The sequence below is a fragment of the Branchiostoma belcheri genome, unplaced genomic scaffold (assembly GCF_001625305.1).
Source record: "Branchiostoma belcheri isolate BF01 breed outbred unplaced genomic scaffold, Haploidv18h27 scaffold66, whole genome shotgun sequence".
Taxonomy (NCBI): Eukaryota; Metazoa; Chordata; class Leptocardii; order Amphioxiformes; family Branchiostomatidae; genus Branchiostoma; species Branchiostoma belcheri.
Genome location: NW_017804309.1, coordinates 1,152,090 through 1,178,051, shown reverse-complemented (window position 1 = coordinate 1,178,051; position 25,962 = coordinate 1,152,090). Strand labels below are relative to the sequence as shown.

Sequence of the window (25,962 nt, the reverse complement as noted above, 5' to 3'; positions counted from 1 at the left end):
GCTGTCATTAGCTACCCCCTATAAACTTCCCACCCAGCCCACCAGTCCACCCAGCTGTGGGTGTTATGGGTCACACGTAGGTTCTAACAGGTGTTTGACAAGTTTGTGGTTGTGTCATATCTCCCCTTGCAAAATCTTTGCTGGGAACAGGAAGGCCATAACACCCTAGCAGGTACTTGTCACCACCGGACCAAAACATCTGGTGCGAACAATCAATGGTGGAACAGGAAGGATTTGGGGATTGAAGGGGGCACAGCTCACTGTGCCCAAACATGGTCACCAGCCTGGTCACTCTGGGCTGTGTGGCTTAGGACAGGACAACCCCTGAGACACCAGGTGATTGGATTATTGGACAGGCGATGACACTGCTATATTGACAGATCAGAGGGCCCATCTCTGGAGACACTAGAGATCTTGTCTGCCTGATTTTATCAGCTTCCTCATGTCCATCTCATAACAATAAGAAGAGGGCACATAATGGTTTTCCTAGTTTCTTTTTAACTTTCTTTTTTACAGGACGCTGTACTGCTATATTGACAGATCAACTAGTTCCTTGTCAGCATCAGTTCTCCAAGCTATTTCTCCCTCCTTACAACAGAAATCTTAGTTTTCTTAGATTCTCCCACTTTCTCCAGATATTCTCAATCTCATCCAGACATGGTTGCTGTAAAATAGTTGAAATTGGCCAGACAGGCTGACTAATTTGCCAGCAAAATGAGCCGTGCAAGGAGTTTCACACTGGGAACCCAGAATTTCAAAAGCCAGTGCATCCACCTCAAAACAACAATAGTAAAGAACATGTTGGTTCTCCTAGTTCTTCTCCTACTTTCTTTGGGACACAAGAGTGGTGGTGGGAAGCTTGATGTTCACAGGTGCATGTGAATGGGTAATCTTATCAATGCATCTATTGTTATGTGATGATGTAATTAGTTCCTCAGTTGTGGTGTGAACTGGTACTGTCATGTGGATGAGGTGTTAATTGTGCGTTTAGCTTTTTTTTTGTAGTCTCCCATGTCCCTGCATGCGACTGGCCATGCAGGGCTGTCGTTCAGCCTGCGAATGACAAAGGAAGAACATGCGCAGGAGGCTGGGCGACAAGCCCGGCATTCTGTCACTGTTTGCACAGATACAGCATGGGACCATGTCAGCCTTTGTTCTAGAGGTCAAAGATCACACTTCAAGCCACATTTCCTTCAGCAGTTGATTTCACAGCATTTGTTAATTGTTGTAGATCACAATTTTTACATTGTTGAAAATGCCTGGATCATTACGCTGCAAGAACACCAGAAAAATTAAAAGTACATGTATTGCATCAGTGTGGCAGACTTGGGCAGCCCCAAGTTTGGTCAGTGACCATTTGTGGTGGGTGCAATTGTCCGGTTGTCAGTGCCACTTCGGTAAGCATGATGGATTGGACAAGGCACAGGGCTCATGCTGGGGAAAGGGGTGGTCCCCATATGTAAATCAGTTGGTAAAATGCACAGTGGGAGATAGGTTTTAGTGTCTGACCAGTCTGGGAATGGTCACACAATAGGCAGGATGATGCAGGGTTTGGTGGCAAGGTCTGTTCTACTACTTTCTACTTTTATATACAAAAGATCTTCAAGTTTTTCTTCTCATATCTCTCTATAGTTATTTGGAACAACTTTTTAATATGGCTTGTCACACACAAGTTTGAATTCATTGTGTTGTTGCCAGAGTCCCATCAAATCAGACTGGTGTTTTTACCTTGGTTTTGGTCATGCAGAATCTCATGATTCATGATGGAAGAAGCAGACTGTTGCTACATTTAGTATCAGTTTACTGTCTCTTCAAGTTGGAAAGTTGTTAGGTTGTTCCAAGTGTCAAAAGGTCAAGCAAAGAAAGTTTTTGGAATTACTGTTGTGTTGTTTTTTGTGTTGTGTTGTGCTTCTACGGACTGACTAGTTTTCAACTTACGTATTGTACAGCCTTCACACAGCCAACAGAAGCACACCACTACAAAACACTACAGTTTTTTCCAAGAACTATTCTTCAAAGAGTGGAACTTGCAGCTTTGCTGTTATCAAGTGTGGTAAAGTGTGTTGGACAGCTTTGAATAAGTTATTATAACACTCTGGGTTAGATATGACAATTTTACTGGATTTGAACATCCGTCTCCAAACAGGGGAAAGTACATGTGTATGATGTACATAATTTGTGCTGACACAGAATCACAGATGTAATTTCTGTTTTGGTGTGACTGTGGGGCCTTGTAGGTAATGATTTATATACATTGTATCTCTATTTTGTCACGTAAATCTGACATTCTGCTGTTGTGTGTTCCTGCAGGGCTGCCCAGAAGCTCAACCTGGCCTCTAAGAAGAAGAAGAAGCACGCCCCGGAGCCGCAGCCCGAGCTGCCCATCTTCCCCACCAACTTCAGCGACCTCCTGAAGGCCAGTCCGCCATCCGTGCCACCATGCTTCCTCCGCACCAGCAGCAAGAGGGACAACCTGGGCGTGGGCAAGGTATGGTGCTGGTTTACATTGGTCTACACGCAAGGTTCTCCCTGAAAATATAGAGCCCAACTTCAATTTATATTTAGTCCCGGCAAACAACCTGACATGATGATGATGACTTTGATTATAGCAAATATTATGGTGCTTGCACTGACATTGCAACAGACACTTCACACCTGGTCACTTAGAATTTGCAGAGTCATTTTCCAACTGCCAAGTGCACTGTGGTAGAAGTCCCACATACCAACTTGAAATTAGATGTACTGCACAAGAAAGGTTTTCATTTGAAGCTGCACAATTTCCCCCTTTGGTTTGACATTTGCAACATAGATATTAGTAGCTGTCACTTAATTCATATTTGGCATGGAAATATATATATTTAAAATTTCAATTTTTCTTTTTAAATTCCTATCTATATTGAAAGGAGGTCGCATATAATTGAATGGGAATTTTTGTGCAGTATTGCAATACAAAGCTCCTAATCCCGTCAAATACTGAATGTGTTCCAGCCATTCTCCCTGTAATTGCTGCCCAGCTAAAACCCTGGCACAGGGCTGACACTGTGGGACCAGTGGCCAAATTGTAACAAATGGCTGGTCTCTCACATGCTACACCTGTTCACCCAATGGTGTGACTTTGCTACATCGGTCAGATCAAGTAATGTAGTGGCCCATGCTGTGCCAAATCCACTGCTCTATGGACCAAAACCCCATCGTATGACTACTGTAATGAGCGTAGCAGATTGAGACATTTGTATCAATTTGCCGAAATTGAAAGTTTAAGTGGAATTTGAATGCTACGTTTGTCCGACAGCATGTTTGACCTTGCGCTGTGACTCAGCTTGGCCAAATTTTTTCTGCTTATTACAACACAGATACATCTTGACTGCTTGAGTATACTCAACGTACCTGCAATGCAGGGATATTGAAAAAACACCATTATTAGCTTAGTAAATACCGACTTGCATGATGAAGTGGAAAGTTTATACCAGTATTTGTAAGAATGGAAAAAAAAGCAAATTCTGTCTCCGTAGAAAACTTTTTTTTGTGTTTTCTGAAAGGTACATGTATTTTTTTCTGATGCCAGTATTTTCAGCTTATCTAAACATAAATGATAAATCTTCAGTAATGTCTTGACACCAATGATGTCGCTGAACACTTGTAATATAAATGCATCTTTTTGAACACATTTTCCTCTATCATCATTACAAAAATGGGGAGTGAGTTCCCAGGTCTGCCAGCCCTCCATGATTACATGTCCTCCAATCAGTCTCTCTCCTGAACATGAATGAAGCCATTTTCCCAATATGCCCCAGGAGTCCCCAGGAGGCCAAAGGTCAGCCTTGATTTTGCCAGGAAGTTATTAGTTTCTCAGCAAGTGCAGCTCATCCTATTTCAGCAGTGCTGAAATGATGTGTGGTCTGGGATCTATTGGTCATGGGAAGCAAACCCCACAAGTAGCACATAGGTACAGCTCAAAACTACCATATTTGCCATGAATTCTCACTCACAAATGTACATGATATCAAATTCGTATCATGCACTTTCAACATCATCTTTGAGAAATTTTATGTTTTATTGAAATTTTATGTTTTATTGGTTTGTCTGCCCAACAGTTAACTGGCCAACTAGTCATTAGAAAGATGTACCCCAATGACAAATCACTGTCAAACTATGTACTGTAACTATGGTATTGGTATAGGATATTGAAACTAGAGCTAAGTATTTCAGTAGCTACTTTCAGCTGAGGCCTGCTTTGGTTTTCATATATTTTGGGGGTGAGAAGGTCGGGTCGCCTCTGACAGCCACTTTTTCATTATGACCTCATGTGTGCATGGGCGAGTTATTACTGTAATGATATTCATTGGACGTCTATTGCCACTGTATAAAATTTTCAATAAGTTTGGTCTGGTGTTGTAGCCACTGTGAGTGATAAATGGAGGGTCTGTCTGCTGTAATAACGTCCGAGTTTATGTGGAAGACTTACTGCTGCATTATCAAGGGCTTCTGTTTACTGCCACAGAAATCACAGTGGCTGTCTGAAATTTCTACATCGTTATTACTAACATCGGTTACGAGCCATTTTATGTTTCACAGTTATTCAGAAAACAGAATTCTATTAGAATTAAGATTGGTTATTTTTGGCTTGTTAATGCCACAAATGCTTATAGTACTAGTATTATACATGTACTAGTATAGTAACTTCAGAAAGTGACTTCAGAAAGGAAGTTCACCATACCACATATTTCCCAGTCCATGCTTACTTGTCTAGGTAAGAGATTCTTTTTTGCTAGTTTTATTTTAATGTCCCTCCAAATCCCCCACTAATGACCAGTAGCTGGCAATATGTGAGGATTTTCTAGTTAGCAGGTTTTACAAATTTGATTGTGATGGTTCAGCGCCCCAGAAAGGGAAGGTGGTCACAGCTAATGGGCTAATTTTCTGTGGGGACAGGAGAGGCCACTGATTACACAACTGAGGGAACATCTGTTTGGGGACAAAGGTCGTCTCCGAGGAGACAGCCACCATATTATATTATTAGATAAGAGTGTAAGAACCTCCAAGAAGATGTGAGGTTTGAGCCTATATTTGTATGTCTTGTCCTTGAAGGTTGTATTTTTCTAGTACTAGTACATGTCAAATAGCCTGGGTACCATCTGGATTTTTGAGCGTTGCGTAGCGAAAATCCGGATGGTACCCAGGCTACATGTCAAAGAGGTACAACTTACTACAAGTATAATTAATGTTTATGCAGGAAATGCATGGTCCATCTTCTCTCATTTATAGTCATTTGAAATTTGCCATTGCAATGTTCTGAAAAACTTTTTTATTTTTGTTAAAGAAGTAAACAAAAGGAGAAGAAAGTGTAAAATTCCAATGGAGGCTGACATTGAAAACCACTGAAAATGAAAGTACATTTTTACGATGTCGGCTATGGCCGATATGAATTAATAACTGGCCCCTAATATGATGACGAGGATGTTATGAATGCCAGATATCAGCTGTGTCCTATGCCCATAACAGGTCAAAATGTCAAGCTTATGCATGAGTGGACACGATTCGGCTTTATGGTCATTCCTACCGCAATCCAAAAATGCCATTTAAAATGTCATGGGGCATATATATGCTGTCCAGTCTGATTATTTTTTATAAAACTATAATCTCTGGTGGTAGGCCTTAGTTACGGCTAAAACCCAAGAAAAAACACCACCTATTATAGAATATAGATTTAGCAATAGCACACCAAGCAAGGAGAGACATACAGCAAGCTGTTATCATTGATGATATTGATAATGAACTTTTTCGTCATAGTAGTTAAGATTTATAAAAGCTATAATTTGTTAACTGACTCTTCTTACACCTGTATCCTCAACCAGTCTCACTGGGTCCATCTCTACCAGACTATAGAAGTCAGTTCGAAGAGGGACGGCAAACTTTGCCCATACTAAACTGAGTCTGACATCACCGGGCCTCAAGGCCCAAAAGTCCATTTTTCATGCATATTAATAAGCAATTTTCATACGCAATCCTGTGATGATGAGGTGAGCCTGGTGGTATTAGGTATGAAATGGCCAAGCCGCAACATCCGTCACAGGTGACGTGACCCACAAGAGATGGCCATTAGGTCCTTCATACCTCCATATTAATCTCCATTAGGCTCTCATAAAACCTGCAGTTATGAAGGGGAACCAAGTAAACTGCCCACAAGTGGTCACTTGTTTTTGTAGTATATAAACTTTTCTTGGGGGGGGGGGTAGTTGAACCTTATGGTATTGCAATGGAGCTTTGAAAACAGTTTTTAAGTTAATATTTTTGGATGACAATTTTAACTATTGCTATATGACATTCTAACTTTCATTTTAGGAAACACGCAAGAACCACAAGAAAAAAGAGCTAACTATTTCAGCTACATAAAATGACCAATACACATAGTTGTAGCATAGCTTGTCATAACAGTGAGTCTCTTAAAATTCCTACTGAGTTAAGTACAGCCCAGATTTCTTATTTGGACAGTGTGTCAAGCACCCCTATTTGATCAGCCATGCATCTGTGATCAACCACACAGAGTTGGGATAGGAATTTCTACACAGTCACCAGACTCGTACTCCTGCCAGTAGGGTGTGCAGAGAACGTTTTTTGGTGGAAACGACAGTAACGTTTCTGACTTGTGTCCTGCCATGCAGGTAAAGGTGATGCTACGCGTGTGTCCGACGGGCGAAGACATTGCCAACTCCTCCCTCATGGTCGACCAGCGGAGGAAACAGGTGACCCTGTATGACCCCTCCCTCAACGGCGTGTCGCACCGGAGGATGGCTGTGGCGGCGCCCAAGATGTTCGCTTTCGATGCCATATTCTCAGAGGATGCCTCTCAGGTAAGAAACTAGATAGACACACTCTGTCTGACCTCACCACTGTGAAGAATTGAAAAATAATTACAGACAACCACCAATCTCAAAATTTATTCACCTGCTTTTAGCATTAACAGAAACCCTTAATAAATTTGTCACTTATCCTTCACAAACTTGCACTGGTGAATACATCAGTATGAATGTTGTCCACCAGGATGTGACAGTTCATAACCTGTATAAGCTCTCTGTGAATGTTGCGCAAGTTCATGTCATATTATGGCAGTCTCTGTAGCTTTGAAGGGCGGGAGAGCCAAAGTTATGCAAGACTTATATAACGGGGTTAGTGACCTATTGCTGAATGATTGGACTTATCACCTAGTCATTCATGTTGTGATGTTAAGAGGGGAGTTTGAGGTTGGGTCGTGCGACGTGCTATCTCTCTGGGTGATGTCGGCACCTTTGATGACAGGCAAATGTTGTCACAAGACTTTGTCTGTAAACAGGGGAAACTCACTTTAATACTTGATCCCTCAGAGTTTGTTTGTTAAGATTGGTCAGAGTTATGAAGGAAATCTTTTTAGTTTTACAATAATATGAAAACGGAAGCTGTCAAAATTGTATCTTCACAGTTCATGGTCGGAAGGAGCATCCCTGAAGTGTGTTGTTATCACAGACAAAGAAAACAAATCAACTCAAAATCTTTTCTCACAAGTTATGGTAAATATTTGCCGGAGATTGAAATCCATGTAAGCACCCTTTTGAAGTCACCTGCTTAAAACCTGCCTTTTGTTTGTGAGTTTGTGTTGGACATGGACAAGGATTAGCCAGGCTACTGCTGCTCCAATATCCCCACAGTGTGGCATTATCAAGCTGCTGTTTATCAAATGGTCTTTTGTTTTGCATTATAAACAAAAACCATGTAAACGATTCTGTGATTGTTTCCTCAGATGCACCTGTTTTGTTGGAAGTTTCGATTTATTTACTTTTCCTGGAGGAAAGAAAGGGTCTGCACAATTTTTAGTCTAAAGTGGTGCAGTGAAGGAAGTTCTCCTGACTTCTAGCCATTTCATATCAGTAACACAAATGCCAGTAGTAGCATCTCTGTTTATCATCCATTTGCATAGAGTTGTTATATAACCAACTTTGTTCTGTTGCCTCCTTAGGTTGAAGTGTGTTCATCAGCACTCTCTGACATCCTCCAGTCTGTAGTTGGTGGGGCGGACGGCTGTGTTTTCTGCTACGGACACTCAAAACTTGGTAAGAGAAATGATCACACAGCATCTCAGCTGCTTTTACCGTCCTCCTGGTGGCTTGCTTACCATCTAAAGCCTCCTGAGTGTATAGAAAAAAAGCTGTACTTTTAACCATCTCCCTGCTGCCTAATGAGTACAAATTTGGTGCCAGACAGCAACCTCCTCCCAGCTGCTACTTCAGCAGGGAGGTTAAAAAGAAAGAAAAATGTCCAGTGGTCAGCTGTAGGGGCACCTGGGCACCTGCAAGGAAGCTACACAGATTCAAAAGCTTGTTTAAACACAGCTATTTACCTGGGGTGTGTGTGGTATTGGTGTGCTGTGCAGTCAGCCTTCCCACTGGTCCATTGTGGACCCAAGTGGTCATTTTCTGTGAAATTAAACCTCATAATGAGGTGTGTGCCAGGGGACCGGGGTGGGCCTGCAGCTCTATGGGGATGAGCTAATAATGTTCTGACCAATGGCTAGTACAAGACTGGCAGGTGCATGGACTGAAGTAGCTGCAATAATCTCCAATCCTCAAGACTTCTTGGGAGAGGGATGGTCTTTCTAAGATGTTGTTTTGTACAAGATGTTTCAAGACAAAGTCATGCTTCCCTGATCATAGGATACAATCAAGAGCACAGTGTGTGACACGGGATTACACACTGGCCAGCCGGCATCAACAATCCACATCTGAAGAACTTATAATACAGATAGAGCAGTTTCCACAAGAACTCATTTATACTAGTGTACCAGCAGATAAATATTACTAGTATACAGTTAAACATTCAAAGAATGTATAAATGCAAGAAAACTGGAAGAGTTGGCCATGCCATGTCACTGAAATTGATTAATGTATTCATTGCGTCTCTTCTATATGATTATGGATGCATGATATAGAGTGGTCAGTTTAAAGCAATGCCTTACAAAGCCATGCTGCTCTTTCCATGGGATCACCCTTCATTACGAGGCCAACAACCCCCTAATCTTGTGGCGGGTGCGGGGCAGCCCTGCTTCCATTAAGAGCTTTGTGTTCAGTTGTGACCGCACCATACATCTTTTTTTGGCGGGGTGTCCAGCCTGACATCTGCCCCCCTGTGGATTAGAAGTCAAATATTGGCATTACCCTTTTGTTGGCACCTGACCTGCTAAAGCCCAGCGTTCCACCTCATTCTAGATTTGCTGTTACGGTAGAGAAATACTGCAATGAAGAAAGATCCACACATGTCAAAGAAAATGGGCATGATACATTGGTGTGGGCTGCAAACAACATTGTCTTGATTTTTGTGCAAACACATGTTATATCATAGGCTCATGTTTGATTTTAAAAAGTGACGTAGACACCCATTTTACCACACATTCTGTTGTCATACTATGTCCACTGCAATGCCAGGAAAAGATGTATGCGTAGAAAAAATTGTGGTGATTTTCCAGAATTGCTGTGCAGATGTCCTCATAACAGGCGGCAATCAGGTTTAGATGAAAAACTGACGCAGTCTTGCTTAACTAGAGGGACAAAATCAATACCTCATACGGAAAGTTGCTTGTCGGAGCAAACTCTGACATGATTGGGTGTACAAGATGGCCCATTGGAGACAGATTGTGGGATTATTTTCCCTTCAATATTCTGTGTGTGGTGAAGCGTGTAGGATGGACGGTGCTGCGGTCGGCTGGGCAGGAGCACCCCTCGCCTCTGTTCTATGGGCACTGGACCTTTTCTCTATAATTTACTTTGGTCCGACTCTATTTGTTTTGGAAGCCCCCTACAGACCCCTCCACCTAATGTCCAAGCAGATGTTTTTGTACATGGTGTTTTGCTCCAGCCAGTTTTGCACACACTCTGATGCTTGTTTTCATATGATGCAGTGACAATTAGAAAAGCATTGAAAAGGATGTGGCAAAAACTGGATTTATACATCTGCTTGGAGTTTACTAACCACCTACCTTATCTCCATAACCCCTTTGTGTAATAATCTGTATCTGTATAGCCGGTATAACCGCCTTTCGGCGTAACACACCAGCTAGCTGGTGACATTAAGTCTCCTGTTAGGAACTGGCAACACATCAAACAGCTAGAATTAGCACAGGATTTGAAACTTAGTTAGACGTCTTATCACGTCACATATCATGCATGGTAATTGGATTACTGAGACATCAGCTGGGAGCTCTCTGTCTGAAATCAATGTGCTTCACTATCCTGAGGCAACCAAAAGTTACTTAACTTCCTTAAAGAAGTCCCATATGTTTGGTGAAGTCTGCCAATATGGACAAGGGGTGAAGTTTGCCATCTCTGATTGCCATTCATTTTTCTCCACAGGAAAAACGTACACCATGGCTGGAAACGATGACGACAGTCAGAGCCTGGGGATCATTCCCAGCTCCATAGCCTGGCTCTTCAGGCTTATCAACGAGCAGAAGCAGAAGACGGGAGCTCGCTTCTCGGTGCGTGTGTCGGCAGTGGAGGTGTATGGCAAGCAGGAGAACTTGAGAGACCTGCTCTCTGAACAGGCAACAGGTCAGTCATAGAACAACATCACATCACACTCACTATTTGTGTGGTCCCTTTGATTTTCCCCATTGACCGAAGCATGAAGGATCCTATCCATAGTGGTAACTTGTCTAGTGTGACAATTTTCTTAAAGTCCCTTGAGTGGTCACTATTGGCAGGATTGACTGCTAGATGAATTAATGACATTATCTCATAATTCATGAATAAGTATATAGCATCATAACAACAAGACTTAAGAAATCATTTCTTGTACCTTTTACTTTATATTGACAAGAAGAATGCTTCTTACTTTAATGTACCATGATTTTAACTCTTTTTTTCACAAAATATTTTATGACCACAGGAAGTACAGGCAGCAAAGAGACATCCCCGGGTGTTTACCTCTGTGAGGATCCTGTTTTTGGCATCCAGGTAACATCAATCTTTTCCATGCGATATTACCACTTTCATACAAGCCTTACTAGTCTTCCTATACATGAAATCCTTATTGTGATGGCGACACTAAGTTTTAATTTGCCAGCATGTATGAAATATTCATCCATGCAGCCTGCTGGGATTGATCGCAGCTTCAGATCAATGCAAACCTGATCACATTCTTCTGTCTTCCTCTCCAGCTTCAGAACCAGAGTGAGCTGAGAGCACCCACGGCAGAGAAGGCTGCCTACTATCTGGATGCCGCCCTAGCTGCCAGGAGTACTGCCAGGACACCCACGACAGGTTTGGGACAACAATATTGTATACAACTTAGCCTCTAGAGATTGATGTACCGATTTACCAAGTGATGAGCCTCGTGTCACTCAAGTTGTGTCATGTTATTCTCGCCACATTTCAGACCATGTTTAGTTTTGTTCGGGCATTAATGTACATATATGTACATTGAGGCCTTTGAAATAATGATGAACATTTTTTCTTTTGCTGTGTTTTTCAGAAATAGGGTTACAACTTCAAGGTTGAAGTTCACATCTTTTGTTGCTAGTTTGTTGTTTGGACATTGTCATCTTTATGGATTTTTGGAATAATCTGTCTCTATGTCTCTTTTTGTAACCCCTGCCAGGGCAAGGAGGTTAACATTGTTTTTGTAAGGTTTGCAAGCATTAATGTAATATGAGACAGAATACTGCTGTAGTAGAGGCTCTAATTGCTCTGGGTCCAGTTTGAGGTCGTTTCTAAAGTTGTTATGTTTGTGTCCCTGTTACAGAAGAACCTGAGGAGGAAAACAGGAACTCACATCTCCTCTTCACCCTGCACATCTACCAGTACAGGATCGACAAGTCAGGCAAGGGTGGAGGTGAGCAAATGTGGTGGATTTTTGGTTTGCATAAGCTGTGAACTGCCCCTGGGCCTGTTTTGTACAGTAGATACAACACAAGCTGTGTAACATTGGACTGAAAGGTTTAATCCACTCATCCATTGAACCTGTCTCTGGAGGGTGGGGCTGTAAGGTTGGACCCATACTCAATGTTACCCAGCCATCTGCTTCTATCAATTATGCCATTTGATGAGCCATACTTATGGTTGAGAATAGATTGAAGTGTAGATATGCTGTAAGAACAGATAACATCTCTGTAGTGAACCCAATGTGGTTTGAGGTTTCATCTTGTAAAACTTACCTTGGTCATTTCTTTTACTTGGTGAAAGAGCAAAAGTTCTACATTACAAATTCCACATTAATACATTTCTGTTTGTCTCAGTTGCTGGTGGAAGAAGCCGGTTGCACCTGATCGATCTCGGCAGCGGAGAGAAGTCCAGCGGGAAAGCCTCTGGGAGCGTCGCCCTGACTCTCTCAGCACTGGGGAACGTCATCCTTGCCCTGGTCAATGGAGCCAAGCATGTGCCTTACAGGTCAGTTCTGTTCTTGCCTGATTTTGATTAGACTAGTTCAACAGATAAAGTGCTTGTACATAAAGGACTGACACCAAGCAAACTTCTTCACTTCTATGTTCCTTACAAGATGTCTTGACTTTTTCTAACAGGGAGAGCAAGATCACCCGGCTCCTTAGCGAGTCCTTGGGGAACCTTAACTGCCGCACCACGATGCTCGCGCACGTCTCTCCCAAGGCGGCCCACTACAGCGAGACCCTCCAGACCGTCCAGCTGGCGTCCAGGATACATCGCATGAGGAAGAAGAAAGCAAAGGTGAGCTGTCTTTTCATCAGTTTACTATTAGTTTAAAAAAGTCATCAAGACCTACCTAAACTTTCCCACATTCACAGACAAACACAACACTGCTTCAGTCCCAGTTTGAGGCTTGCTGTAATGATCATGTAAAGTAGTTAGATGCTGAAAGTATCTAAAACCAGAAATGTGATTGTTTTCATTTCACAGTACTCAAGCTCATCTGGTGGAGAGAGCTCGTGTGAGGAGGGTCGCATCAGGAGACCACACTTCCGCCCGTCTAGGCCACTCATATCGGAAACTGTCCGGGAAGACACCACGACAGGCCTTGGTATCAGTGACAAGGACGACGTCTCCAGCAGCGAGCAGTCCTGCGACACAGTCATCTACGTGGGCCCCAACGGAGCTGTGCTGAGCGACAGAGAGCTGACAGACAACGAGGGTCCCCCCGAGACTGTACCAATCGTACGTAGGGACTATAAGCAGCAGAGAAAAGAATGTCAGATCGTTGAGGAGGACTGTGAAACAGAGAGCAAACCGGCACCATCATCGTCACCCCTGTTCAGCCCTGACACAGAGAACAGGAGAAACCTGTACATCGAGGAGGAAAACAAGGAGAACGAACCCAGCCAGCTTGTTTATGAGAAACCTGCAGAGGAAAGAATGGAGCAGGAATCTGCCAGGGAACAGCAGGACATAGTCCTGGAACCCATCACGGACAATGGCAGCGATTATGACTTCGTTTGCGAAGAAGCTGACGCTGAGAAAGACTCCAGACCAGAAGAGTCTGCGCCCTCTCCTCAGAACAATCTTGAGGAAGAATTGCCTCCCTTGGATCTCCCCGAGCCTACCTCATCTCTTCCCGAGCCTCTCAGCGAAGCCACTGAGTTCCTGGACTCCTTGTTGAAGAACGAGGATCTCTTCACCTCCTCTGAATCCATCTCAAACATCCAGAACAGCGGGGAGCAGACGCTGTCCTCTCTGGATGATGGCAGTGAGTACAAATCCAACTCTGTGCTACTGAATGGGAACGTGCACCAGTACTACTCCATTGTGCCAACGTTTGAGGATGAAAGTGACGATGAAGGGTTCACTCCGCCTACCAAGCAGCCAACAAATGAAGAAAAAGCTGCAGAATCTGATTCTAACTCCTTGACAGAAACCTTGGCCCAGCTAGAAGCATTTCTGACTAAAGAGGATTTAATGGAGGAGACTATACAACCCAAAGATGAGGCATCAGCTCCAAAGCCTGTACCTTCTCCGAGAAAAACATCAAACAAACCAAAGCCAGTTCCCCCTCCCAGGACAATCACCCTACAGAACAGACCTCCTGACCTGTCGTTCCCGAAACCCCCTGACCTTCCCGTACCACCGGAGCCAGAGGTGACAAAGCGCGTTGAAAGTCGTAACAAGCCCTCCCCGCCCGCCAACCCACACGACTTGGTGTTCAAGTCGTCTGACCTGCCCATGAGGCTGGAAGACGACAGGTGTTCCCTCGACAGCATCAGCATCAACAGTCTCCTGGATGGTACGGAGGATGTGAAGGATGAGGGGAGAACCTCGCCAGATGGTGAGTTGGAACGATTCCCCTTTGAGGATGACATTCCCCTGGATGCCACAACAGACATCTTGGGGAGAAAGTTCGATGGTGCTCCTTCCAGACCTCCAGACCTTATCAGTGACCTTGGAGATGCCGACGACCTGCAGAAATTTGACAAGAAGGACAGACCTGTCAGTGGGGTCAGCGAGGACAGTGTCAGTTCCACTAAGGTGGTGTTGCCCGAATCCCGCCCGCTGAGCATGCTCAGTCAGGACTCTATTGAGCTGTATGTACCCCCACCCCCTCCCAACGCTCAGGTTTCACTCAGAGCAACCTACACACCACCAACAAACGTCACCGCCTTAACAAAGGAAAAACTGGAAGCTCTCGACGATGCAAGCTTCTCCCTGGGCGAGAGAAGACCATCTGAAAGTTCGAGCAAGAGCAACAAGTCAGTGGCAAATACGAGACAGAACATGAGACTTGGGAAAAGGACATCTTCAAGTAGTAGTTTGAGAAGTACCGGAAGCCATAGCGCTCAGAGTAGGAACCATGCTACCTCACAGAGTAGTAAGTTGTCATCATCACATCGAACAGAACTCAAGTCAAACATAAGTGTGCATTCCAGAATAACACCCAAGTCTGTGAATGCTCTGTCACGTTCTCATGCTGGAAGCACTGGAAGTGTCAAACCGTTGGAGGCTAGCATCTGTAGAGTACCCTCCTCTTCATCTCTGTCCAAACAGTCAGTAAGGTCAAACAGAACAAGGGAGCTAGCTCTCACAAGAACTGCTAGTGATGGCTCAAATTCAGATGGTGCGAGAAGCACAGCCAGTGAGAGGTTACCGGGCAGTAGGCCTGTCATTCGACCCAAGGGATCAGCATGTTCACTCCCTGGATCTCCAACGAAACTCACAAAACTCAGCAGACCCACCCCTGCAGGGTTAGCAAGGGAGGACAGTAGGCCAATCACACCACCATCAAAAATACCTGGGAAACCCAGCCCACCCCCAAAGCCAAGCCAGCTGCCCAAACCGTCATCCAGCAGCAGCCCTGTGTCGTGGGTTCCATGCTCTACCTCATCCTCCAGATCTGCTGCAAAATCAGCTCCAAAAGCAGAGCAAAAGCCGCCCAAGCCTCCTCGAATCAGCAGCCTCGGTGATGCCAGATTGCGATCTGGAAGTGCCTCCTCGAAAGCCAGCATGTCCTCTGCCAGAGATGCTGTCTCTGCGAAAAACAGGTTACCCTCACGATCAGCCAGCACCAGTGGACTGTCTGCAGGAAACGTTTCTGCAAAGCCGGCCAAGGCAGGTTCCAAGTTGCCTGTTCCCAGCAGCGCTCGGTCAGGAAAGCCCCTCCCATCTTCATCCAGCAAGTCTTCGCTCCAGTCATTCCAGCCCTCCAACAGGTCAGCCCAGCAGCCTGCTGGCAAGGCAGGCAGCTCGTCTGGCAAAGCCTCCACCACGAGCGGTAGAACAGGGCAGAAGGCAACACAGGCACTGCAGAGCAGGACGGCCAACCTCCCCTCTCGGAAGGACTCTGCTTCGAAAGTCAACAACACGAGGGTGTCTGAACTGTCCAAGGAAAGCCCGGCCAAAATTCGGTTGTCCACGGACTCTGACAGTGGTAACGACAGTGGGATCCAGATTGGTGACGAGAAGTCGCCGAAGCCCATGAACCTGGTGTCTCCCTACTCCACAGTAACAGCACCCAGACCCTCCCACCGCTCGAGTAGTGGGCATGGTAGTGATGCCAGCTCCATCCTCAGTGGTGACATCCCCCCTCCCATGAAGCCCAGCGTCCTCAACTCTGCCAGCGGTGCCAGCAGCGGCTACGAGAGCATGATGCGTGACAGCGAGGCAACAGGAAGTGCTTCGTCCAACCACGACTCGATGAGTGAAAGCTCCTCTGGCCGTATCAAAACCTCCAGGAACCTGAAGAAACGATTGGCACAAGGTGAGCCAGGCCTGTTCTTTCTCTTCCTCTCACAATCCTGCTATCTGCACTGAGGTTACTGGTGTGTGCTTGACCAATGAACCACTAAGTTTGTAAATCAGACAGTCCTAAATTTCATCTTGGATAATGACAGCCATAACAATTTATAGTGAGGAAAATGTTTATTTGACCTGAGAAATTTGTGAGAGAGTCAAAATTCCCAGTGATCAAAATGTCAAGTAACCAGTGCTTTATAGACACTTGGTACAAAATGTACCAGACACTTGCTCTCTGAGCATCACATTTTGCAAGCTGTTGAAACTAGAGCTTCTTTCAACACACATAAAAGTGTGCCTGCCAGCACTTACAGACCAGGAGATTTTCATGGCACCTCAGGGATCTTCACTTACTTTGATGGGATTACGCCAGTTTAAAACTAACTATGCCATCTTGACCATATTTGCTGAAAGCCTAGCAACAGCGGCCTGTCAGCCAGTGTCGGGATGATTGACACAATTAGGTTGGTTTATGGGGAGGGTGGGGTGTGGACAGGGCTGAAAGGACCGGAGGTAGGGACATGTAATAACAGGTTGCCAGTTGGCAGAGGATACTTCCAAGAAGCCCGTGTAGCGTAGACCACCCATCAAATTAACATTTCCTTCAACCTGTAAGGCTATTCCTGTCTCTGCTGTCTGGTCAAGCTGGTCAGAAAGCAGGAAGAGGATTTTTCTGTATGCTGATTGGTCACCACTATTACTTGACGTACAACTAGAGCATTGCTCCCAACTGTTCTGAAGCGTCTTTTCACCATTGAATGGAAAATATGAAAACAGGCTAAATTGTGGTTTGTTTTCTTTCTAGGTTCCAGAAATCGGCGTATGGTCCCCCCACGTCCGTCAGACAGCCCTTCCCTGTCCAGGAAAGCGCTGGGCTCGCCCAAGTGGGTGGACGTGCGCCCAGGAGACAGACCTCAGCACGACATGGTGGAACTGAAGGTGTACGAAGTGGACGACATTGAGAGACTGGCAAAGAGACGGCTGGATGGAGGAGAGGTAGGCTGGACTATTTTGTTTGTCTATTTTGGAGGGGCTTGTCTTAATTTTTTGTCTGAGTTTAAGAGCCAATGAAATCTGGGGGAATAAATGGTTTTTTTCTTACACTTCCTGAAAACTGAGGTTGACTTTCCCTTCAGTTTTGCACTTGATATTCTAATAAGATAGTGGATATTCTGAACGCACTATCTTTCATTTTGACAAGGCTCACTGGCCAAGGTGCAAGGTCTGATCTAGTAATAGCCCAGGACAATGGCCTTGAGATTGTTTGCTATCAGAAGTAGGAGTCGGTCATTTCTGAGGATTCTGTTTTATCCCATGGATAGGACAGTAATCCTTGACGTTGGTGGTCTGTAGGACCTTTTTAATGCGCAAACACTCCCTTTACAATATTTCCCTTTCAAGCCATTGTTATTATCTGTCTATTGTAAAGCCCCTTTTACAATTGTCTGTCTCTTTTCCCTCTCTTTCTATCCATCAAACCTACCACAGTCAACTCTGACAGTTCTGCTCTGTGTTCCCTGCTACCTAAATCCATAACCAATGGAGAACTGGTAGACAAATGGGTTCTTCAGTTTTGCATTTTTGCCAGTGGCACTGGCAGGACCTGTGTCTGATAAAGTTGGCAAAGATAGCTTCAGTTGATTGACCAAGCCCTGGTGTGCACAGTACTCAGACATGCTTGAGGTGTTTAACCAGATCTTAACCTCGCAAGACCTCTACCCTCCTCCAAGGTGTGCCAAATTCCTCCTACCCCCTTCCTTTGATTGTTCGAGACCCCAGTCTCCTACATCACAACAAGTGGCAGGAAAGATAAACTTGAACCTGTAGAAAGTAAACATCTCCCTAACCAGACACACTCTATGTATGCTGATAAGGTACAGACTCGGGCCGGGCCAAATTAGTCACTTGTGTCTAGTTTTGTTTTTTCCTGTCCTAGATATATGATCTGCATCTCATAACTTTTTACAGTCTGTCCAAAAACTGCTTTGGTCTGACACCTGAGAGCAAAAAGATGCAAGTATTATTTGATGACTTTCATCTTTTTCTTTTCCTTTTGACTTTTTCATTCTTCATGTAGAAGTTTTGGAGATAGCAGGTGCCCTTTTCCCCCTCCAATACTGAAAAGGTAGCCCGAAACCGTGTGGCAAGAGCCATTTTCAACCATGTCCACCAGCCCTGGTCCCCTGAACCAGTGACATGTTGTGTTACGAGCTAGTAGTACTGTACAATACAGATTTGCACATTCCCAATCCGTAAGAGTGCATACTCTGAAGTGCCTGCATGGTCATGCCAATTGCCTTTCACTGACAGAACTATGCAGGGTATGCAGACACTTTTCCCTGGCTGATGACATGGATATAAATTGACCACCCAGCCGACACATACCCCTTTGCTATCGCCCCTGGCAACCCAGGCCAATCACACGCACTTTTGCGCTAATTAGTTGACACTTGCCAACAAGGTCGTTAACTTTTATTGTGATAACTCCTTTAGAAGGGTTGTCACCATGGTGATCTTTGACCCAGCAATTTTTAGGGATGATCCAAATATAGCAGCCTCCTCAAACAAGGTAGTGTGTAATGCAACTACAAGGGCAGTGAAGGAGCAAAGTGACATGTTACACAGAAACATGTAATGGTTCCATTCTTTTTGCATTGCTCCCAATACATAGCAGGATTTGCAGGAAGTAAGTACATGTAATTTGCGAAGTGTGTTTGTAAAGTTGCCATGATGATTGCTTTCAGAAAATGACCATTGCTAGAATTTTTGATAGTGGAGGCTTTGAAAAATGAGATCTCCGTATCAGTGTATGCAAAATATTTTGGAATCATCTAAGAGCAGGTATCAAATGTCCACTCTGAAACTATCAGTTAGTGTTTATCTTTGACGTACAAGATAGATCAGGCCAGCTGATACATTGATGACCAGGTTCCGCATTCTGCACTTTTTCTAGCAGAAAATAAATAAGTCATCAACATAATTACTGGCATGATATTAATCCGAGGGGAAATCATGTTTGCAGTTGATGAAACGTGACACCTGAATATCAGTGGGTTCATCCCATCTGACATCTGTTGTCCCTGTGAAATGAGCTCGTTGGGCTGCACCAATAAGATGGGTCTCAGATTAGTACACAAATTGTGCTGAATTTGAATATGAACATAAAAACAATAAATGTCAAAATGGCTGAGACACCAGAATATCTATAGTGTTGTATTATTATCTGTATCAAACATTATGCCTCCCTTCAGGAACCAATGCTATAGTGCATTCCCACTATTATTTTCTTTGTACTTGTGTCCTCGTCCCTTACAGACTTGTACAGAATCATCCCAGTCCATCACCTCAATAGTGTTGCTCCTGCCCTGTACTACTTGCACTTGACCCTGCCCTTCCGGTGCAGTCAGCTCAATTTTCATCCCAATTAGTCAAAACCACCAGTCGGGGCAGTGCGGGGATTTCGTGTTTTCCCATTGTAGAGAGTGGGAGACCCAGATGTGTGCTGGCTCCTAATCTGGGGTCACCTCCCAGTTTCTGACATGATTAATTAAGTCTGCCAGCCTCTCCTGCATGACAATAGTCGGCTCCATTGTGAAGTGGGCGGGTGTAATTGGTGACTTTCCCTGGCCTGTTGTGTGCGGGGACCCTCGTTGCATTGGTATGGAAAAACTGCAATAACATGGCCCGATTTGATTAAAAAGAGGGATCTGAAGTGGGACTCTCTGATTAGTTTCCTCATTCGAAGCCAGGCCTGAGCTGCTGAGAGTATGCACCGTCATCTTTCCTCCTCTAAATCTGAACTCAGGAATCCATTTCGCTGTGTTACAGAGCAGGTAGTGCATCTTTCTTGACAGATTGTCCTGGCTTGCCAATTGTGGCATATGTGGGACATTGTGACAGCCATTCCTCAGTCAGAGCTGCCTGTTGGGAAAGCTCAATCTTTATGTGGATTAAAAGGCTTGATAATATCACAGTCTAGTATTTTCAGAACAGTAGCCTGACCTCTCCTTATGTTGTTGCTTTGTCTACAGGGAGGAACACAGTTTAACGCAAAGACCCGAGCGATGGAGCGACGGAACGCTAAAGTCACCGAGCTCCGCCGGAGACAGCAGGAGTTGAAGGAAGAACTGTCACTGGCCAAGAAGCGACTCATGATCGACAGCAAGAAGTGGAATTTTGATTGTAAGTCGACCCTACTTACCATACCTAGCAGCCATTCACAGTGGTTTAACTTTCCCTTGAATAATTCCAGTAAGTTTACTTCTTTAGCCATTTAGCCAGTGGTGTAATAACAAGGTTCCCTGTATGGTGGGATTGAATTTGTGTAAGTGGTCACCATAGGTACCATGTAATAGTGTTGTTAAAAGCTTGCCCTGGACATTTGGTGTGATGTAACTTTCCCCCTGTACCAGCTGTAACTAGTGTAAGGGTCACTTCTTGAGCCATGTCTACAATATAAGCGTCAGAATTCTTTGCATAGTTGTGTGCATAGATCCCACTCTGCGTGTTTTTAATAGGCCATTGAGAAAGGCTTTCCCATGACCCAGTCAGTTGGTTTTGTTTGGTCGTAACTGAACCAACGCAAACCTGTGCCTGAAGCTTGGTCACAGCTGGGGTACTGTGTATATAGCCTTGCTTGCTTTGCACTTGTGAATAACCTTAAAATTAACCCTCTCCAACTATTTGGATGTGGCTGGCACAAAGTTCAATATAATTACATTACCCTATAATCCATGAAGACTGCGACCTTATTACCTTCAAAACGTCCGAACCTGGATGTTTGAACAGAAAATGGGCAGGCAGTTTCAACAAGGGGCTAAATTACAGGTTGTTTCTCTTCTTTGCACCAGACAGAAAATTGGGCAGATTAGGTAGGAGGCGAGAAGTTGCATGGTGCGGGATTCCAAGCCGCCATGTCGCCTGGCAACCCGAACCTTTTCCTAAATCCTCCCAACCAAGCAGGGACCAAGTGGATAACTGGGGATTCCGTTTTCTACAGACAGGTCTTAGGCTAGTATGTCTGGAGTTAGAGACCTCCCAACTATTATAGCTATCCCGGGTATTTATTATAGACCAAGGGACTAATATAGACTCATCATGACGTCATTGATTCTTAATTTTTTGTGTCGGAACAAAGTTGTATGTCTACTACTATGTCAAAACAACTGACACGGATGAATTTTCATGCTAATGTTGCCTCCTTTTTTTCCCAGGTAAAGTAGAAGAAGAGATGGACTGGGACGACCCCAACTACCTAGAGGCCTTGGAAGACGAAACTGAGCGGCTGGAAAAACGAGTCAACGTCTGCAAGTCACACATCATGATGGTTACATGCTTCGACGTCAAGATCTAGAAGGGAGACGGGTTGTTTGACTCGTCATGTCGGGGCTCCTGTTTTTAACACCTGTACAAAGATTTGAGTTTATTTGTAAGAAAGTTAGTATGTCCTGAGGATGAAGTATTACAGGGACATAAACTGGGAAGGAAGCACTCGTGCACTTTAACGCAAACAAGCATGAGTATAAGTAGAGTCTAAGTGATAGGAAATGTACTTTTCTGATTTTATCCTGGAATGAAACTGTGTACATCGCTCTGGCTGGGGTCTTTCCCTGTCCAACACTCGTGTGTGGAACATTGTAAGAAACCAAGATATGAAACCGCTTGTAATGTAAATGTAAGTACCCATCTTGTAAAAATTGTAAATGTGTGACTGCAGTCCTGCAGAAAAAAGGCCTGAACTGCAGCACAGCCAGCAGTGTTTGTGAGTTTGAAGGGAGTCCCCTGTCTCATTGTTGTTGAACTGCAGGTGCTGTTTGAAAACTGTTCATGGTGCTGTTTCTTGTTGTTGTTTCTTTCTTTAATAAGGCCTGACGTTCGTTCGGTAAACAGTAATCCACTGGGGCAGAATTTGTGCCTGTAATTTGTACACAAGTGATTGTTGTTGCCAAGTGTTAACGGGAGGGCCACATACCCAGGACGCATCATATAGGAACATGAAAAAATGAGGAAAAGTGGAAATAACATGTACATATAAATGTATTATTTTTGTAGCAGCTAAACATATTGTATGTGCCCTAAAGTAAAATGTAGCGATAGCAAGGCTATGTTATTGTATGTGTTTTCTTCTCTTTTTTTTTTTTGGCAACTTTACAACATTTCTTGCTTGATGCTATCAACATTTAATTATGGTTTGTGAGCCATATCAACTGATCGATGAATGTCATTGATTACTGCATAGCTCTAGGTGTGTGCAAATTGAAAAGCACAATCACAATGTTGGACAAGAAATGGCGAGTGATCGTCATCAGAAGAAATAGGTGTGATTTGTGGAGGAAGGAAGGCCAGTATTTTGTCCACTATACTCAGCCATAGATGGCTGTGATGTGCTGTTGTGTACCATGTGTGTTTACCTTAGCTTACCTAACATTATTCTGATCATGCCCTGATGATTGCACATCATCAACTCCAGGCCAAACAATTACAAACAGAATCACGAAGCCCAATTTGGGCTCCTTTTTAACCTATGCAAGTTTTTCTTGCAGTTTTACAGGTTTTTATACAGCTTCTCAAATCTGGTTAAAGTGGATTTTGACAGGATGAATTCCCTGAACTGTTTTTACACATAATGTAAATGTAAAGGAATTTGAAGTGCTTGCTGTATCTCATACCTGTGGAAATGTATGGTATTAAGATTGTTTAATGCATCAGAATTGATCCTCATACACATGGCTATGATAAGGCTATACAGCATGTTTTTAACGTGTATATCTACCGCTGTTGACAGTGTCTGTATGGCTTAAGTGTTTGTTTATCCTTACCTCAGAATGCTTGTTTTTAAAGCATTTTATAACAGCACTGCACAGATGGGACACTGTACCATATGTCATCTGTAGCATAGCGACACTTTATTAGTGTACCCACCTTTTATATATAGACCTAAGTATTTTTACCCACAAATTTTTGCCTTTTAATCTAATTTTTGTATTTAAAGATCTTGAAATCCCTTTTGTACAATCAGTCATGCTATGACGTTCTTTTGACGTTAATATTTAATGAAAGCTATGTACTTTGGTTTTGTTGTTTGAAGAGAGCCTTGGACTGTAAACAAGACTAACACAGTCTGTTGGATGACTTGTAAACCTTTGCAGATGGAAGTCATTGAGATGTCAGAAGGCACTATATACATCATTAAAATACAAGTATACTTCACAACCTTCGCTTTGCAGTTTTGTTTGTGTTAGTAATACTTAATGAAAGGTGTAACATGTCAGTTTTAATTTGGTAAAATTCTATGTTGGATTCTCAAAACGCCAAGTTCTGTTTGCATCTTTGTTGTAATTCTTTATTTCATCAGTGCTGTACAAATCTTTCAGAGTAAACATTAGTGCTCATACAAGGCATCAAACAGTGCAGATGCACAGGGTTCAGCAGTCTAAATACTTAGTTCTCAATGCCACAAACATACAGGTCACAGCTTGCTATATATTACAAACTCAATCTCACATTTACAGTTTAGGGCTAAACAAATGGATCTGTCCATCGTAAGTCTTAAAAAAGCATCTTATTCATAAACTGCATTATCATAATTACACCAAAATTATAACTTCTCCATTGACCTTGGAAATAAGAGAGGAATCTGTAAGATGGCATTCCATTGATCGTTACATTTTTAAAAAGTCTGGATTTGAGTCACCATCCTCTTGGAATGAATCATCTGAGTTATTTAAGCTGGAAGCTTAGGTTTTACCCTCTATCTTAATTTGGTAGGGTGAGTTTTAAAGATAAGAAGAATGGCATTAGCCACAAATGCAAGGTTACAGAAATACCGACAAATATACACAACGATATAGACATTTCTGAATAATAATCCTAAGGGCTAACAACACTAGGTGTTTCTAGAGGTGGTCTCACACCAGGTGTTTCTAGTCGAGGTCTCACACCATGCCAGGCTTGGCGTACATGGGCAGGTGGTAATAGTTGTAGCTCAGGTAACTCAGGAGTCTCGTCTCCACCGACCGCTTGGCTCCCGAGTCCTTAAAGTTGTCCACCAGGTGACGTCTCTGCTCTTTACTCAACTAGGGTAAAAGATTTCAACATGGTACATGTAAGTGAAAGGAATATGTTGTTAATTGGCATCATAGACTTAAAGATTAAACAAAGGAATGTATGATACGCAAAAACCCTGAGGGCTATTTGAAAAAAGAAACTTAAATAAATCTATCTTTGTGTCCAAGTGTCCAATTTTCATCAGATTTTGTTGGTTGTTGGTGAATGTTTACGGACAACATTTGGATGGTTTTCATTATTTGTTTTGCTTTTGTACAAGGCAGGAGCTGCTTACCACCAGGTCCTCATCGATCATCTGTCGGACTTGTTCCTCCAGTGACTCCTCATCTGTTGTCTGTAAGGCACAAAAAATCACTTTAAGTTCACAGGAATCCCAAGTACTTCACAATCTGAAGCTAATTTTGACCAATGCAATATGTACATGTAGATATCTCTCAAGTTCCAGCAACACCCACCGGTCTGTTGAGCAAGATTTCTCGCACTTCGTGTCGGAAGTCTGAAAAGCGGTCGTGGAAGATCGCCAGGCACCATGGCTCCTGGAAGTAACTGTAAAATACAGGGACAAACTTGTTTAAGACTCGTTCAATTCCAAACCTTGGAGATTTCAAAATGGAAAAGAAAAGAAAAAACAGGAAAAAAAGAAAAAGTAGAAGGCCCTTGGTCCCACATATCCTTTATGACAAGAATAACTGATATGAGTTTTACTGGTAGTATCTATTCTTTAAAACAATCCATCTGTAGAAGTCTTTGCTTTAAATATCTTTTAAGACATTAATCACTTGTAGAAGTCATTACTTAGATCTTTAAGACATGGCCTACCTGTAGAAGTCCTTGATGAGACCCTCGTCAAAGCGGGAGACCAGGTTGTTCAGGTAGCGCTCGTGGACTCCGTACAGACAGATCAGGTTGGTGTTCTCGATTGGCTGGGGGGGGGGGATTAAAACAGATTAGCTGTGTGGCAATTAAAATAAACACAAGCAGCTTGAAGACGACTTGACGCCCTGTTTTAGTCGCTTGCACAACTATGTGGCCAACATACCAGTTATACAATAAAAAAGCAAACAACAAACCTGTTTGGAGTAGCAGGTGATGGTCTCCACTGTTCTGTACTGGTTGATGTGAAGGCGGAAGAAGTCACCTCCCTCCACGCTGCCTGTGATCAGTTCTCTCCCCTGAAACAAACTTGGTCATCAGTAAAGTTTATGAGTAGGCTTTAGTCTACATTTTAAAGTTTATGAGTAAGTCTAAAAGTTTATAACTAAGTCTACATTTACAGTATGTGGCCAGTGTTATGATTATGAGCCTTTCACATGTCCGTATTTGTAGTTAATATAGATACACATAAGAGAAACAGCAAAAAACTTACATAGTCACCAGATGACATGTACGTGTCCAGAGACACCTTCACGTTGGGTTTGCCCACATGTACATAGTTTACTCCCCCTGGAGAAAAGAAGGAACACATACAAATTCATCAGACAAGCCATTCTTCAAGATTGGAAGCAATGAGGATATATGGAAACATTGGGTAAGTTGGGAATGCCTGAAACACAGACAGACAGATGCCCACACCCACACACACCCACACACACACAAATAATATTCACTCCCTTGTGTTTAAGTAACAAAGTTTTTAATAGTTGGAGACATGATTAAGATGACATACCTGGCAGAACAGCTG

General features: G+C 43.4%; 2 protein-coding genes across 6 annotated transcripts in view; one reads left to right on the top strand and one right to left on the bottom strand.

Moving 5' to 3' along the window:
• Window positions 1-23,423, top strand: part of LOC109483738 (kinesin-like protein KIF26A) — a 36,333-nt gene extending 12,910 nt beyond the window's left edge. For 4 of the 5 annotated variants that reach the window (XM_019786807.1, XM_019786808.1, XM_019786809.1 and 1 more), the window contains 13 exons: window positions 2,311-2,488; window positions 6,663-6,851; window positions 7,991-8,084; window positions 10,377-10,574; window positions 10,912-10,979; window positions 11,183-11,285; window positions 11,767-11,856; window positions 12,260-12,410; window positions 12,542-12,704; window positions 12,894-16,179; window positions 17,020-17,210; window positions 20,246-20,396; window positions 21,428-23,423. In XM_019786807.1, coding sequence (XP_019642366.1) covers window positions 2,311-2,488; window positions 6,663-6,851; window positions 7,991-8,084; window positions 10,377-10,574; window positions 10,912-10,979; window positions 11,183-11,285; window positions 11,767-11,856; window positions 12,260-12,410; window positions 12,542-12,704; window positions 12,894-16,179; window positions 17,020-17,210; window positions 20,246-20,396; window positions 21,428-21,567 — 5,002 coding nt within the window. In that variant the 3' untranslated portion in view covers window positions 21,568-23,423. Of the gene's footprint in view, window positions 1-1,481; window positions 1,563-2,310; window positions 2,489-6,662; window positions 6,852-7,990; window positions 8,085-10,376; window positions 10,575-10,911; window positions 10,980-11,182; window positions 11,286-11,766; window positions 11,857-12,259; window positions 12,411-12,541; window positions 12,705-12,893; window positions 16,180-17,019; window positions 17,211-20,245; window positions 20,397-21,427 lie in introns of those variants that run through there. The other variant, XM_019786812.1, reaches the window with a different exon arrangement.
• LOC109483676 (cilia- and flagella-associated protein 61-like) overlaps window positions 22,357-25,962 on the bottom strand; it is a 14,158-nt gene continuing 10,552 nt past the window's right edge. The window contains exons 29-35 of the mRNA XM_019786712.1: window positions 25,948-25,959; window positions 25,648-25,724; window positions 25,352-25,453; window positions 25,101-25,204; window positions 24,737-24,827; window positions 24,556-24,615; window positions 22,357-24,289 (exon numbers count right to left, since the gene is read on the bottom strand). Coding sequence (XP_019642271.1) covers window positions 24,149-24,289; window positions 24,556-24,615; window positions 24,737-24,827; window positions 25,101-25,204; window positions 25,352-25,453; window positions 25,648-25,724; window positions 25,948-25,959 — 587 coding nt within the window. The 3' untranslated portion in view covers window positions 22,357-24,148. The remainder of the gene's footprint in view (window positions 24,290-24,555; window positions 24,616-24,736; window positions 24,828-25,100; window positions 25,205-25,351; window positions 25,454-25,647; window positions 25,725-25,947; window positions 25,960-25,962) is intronic.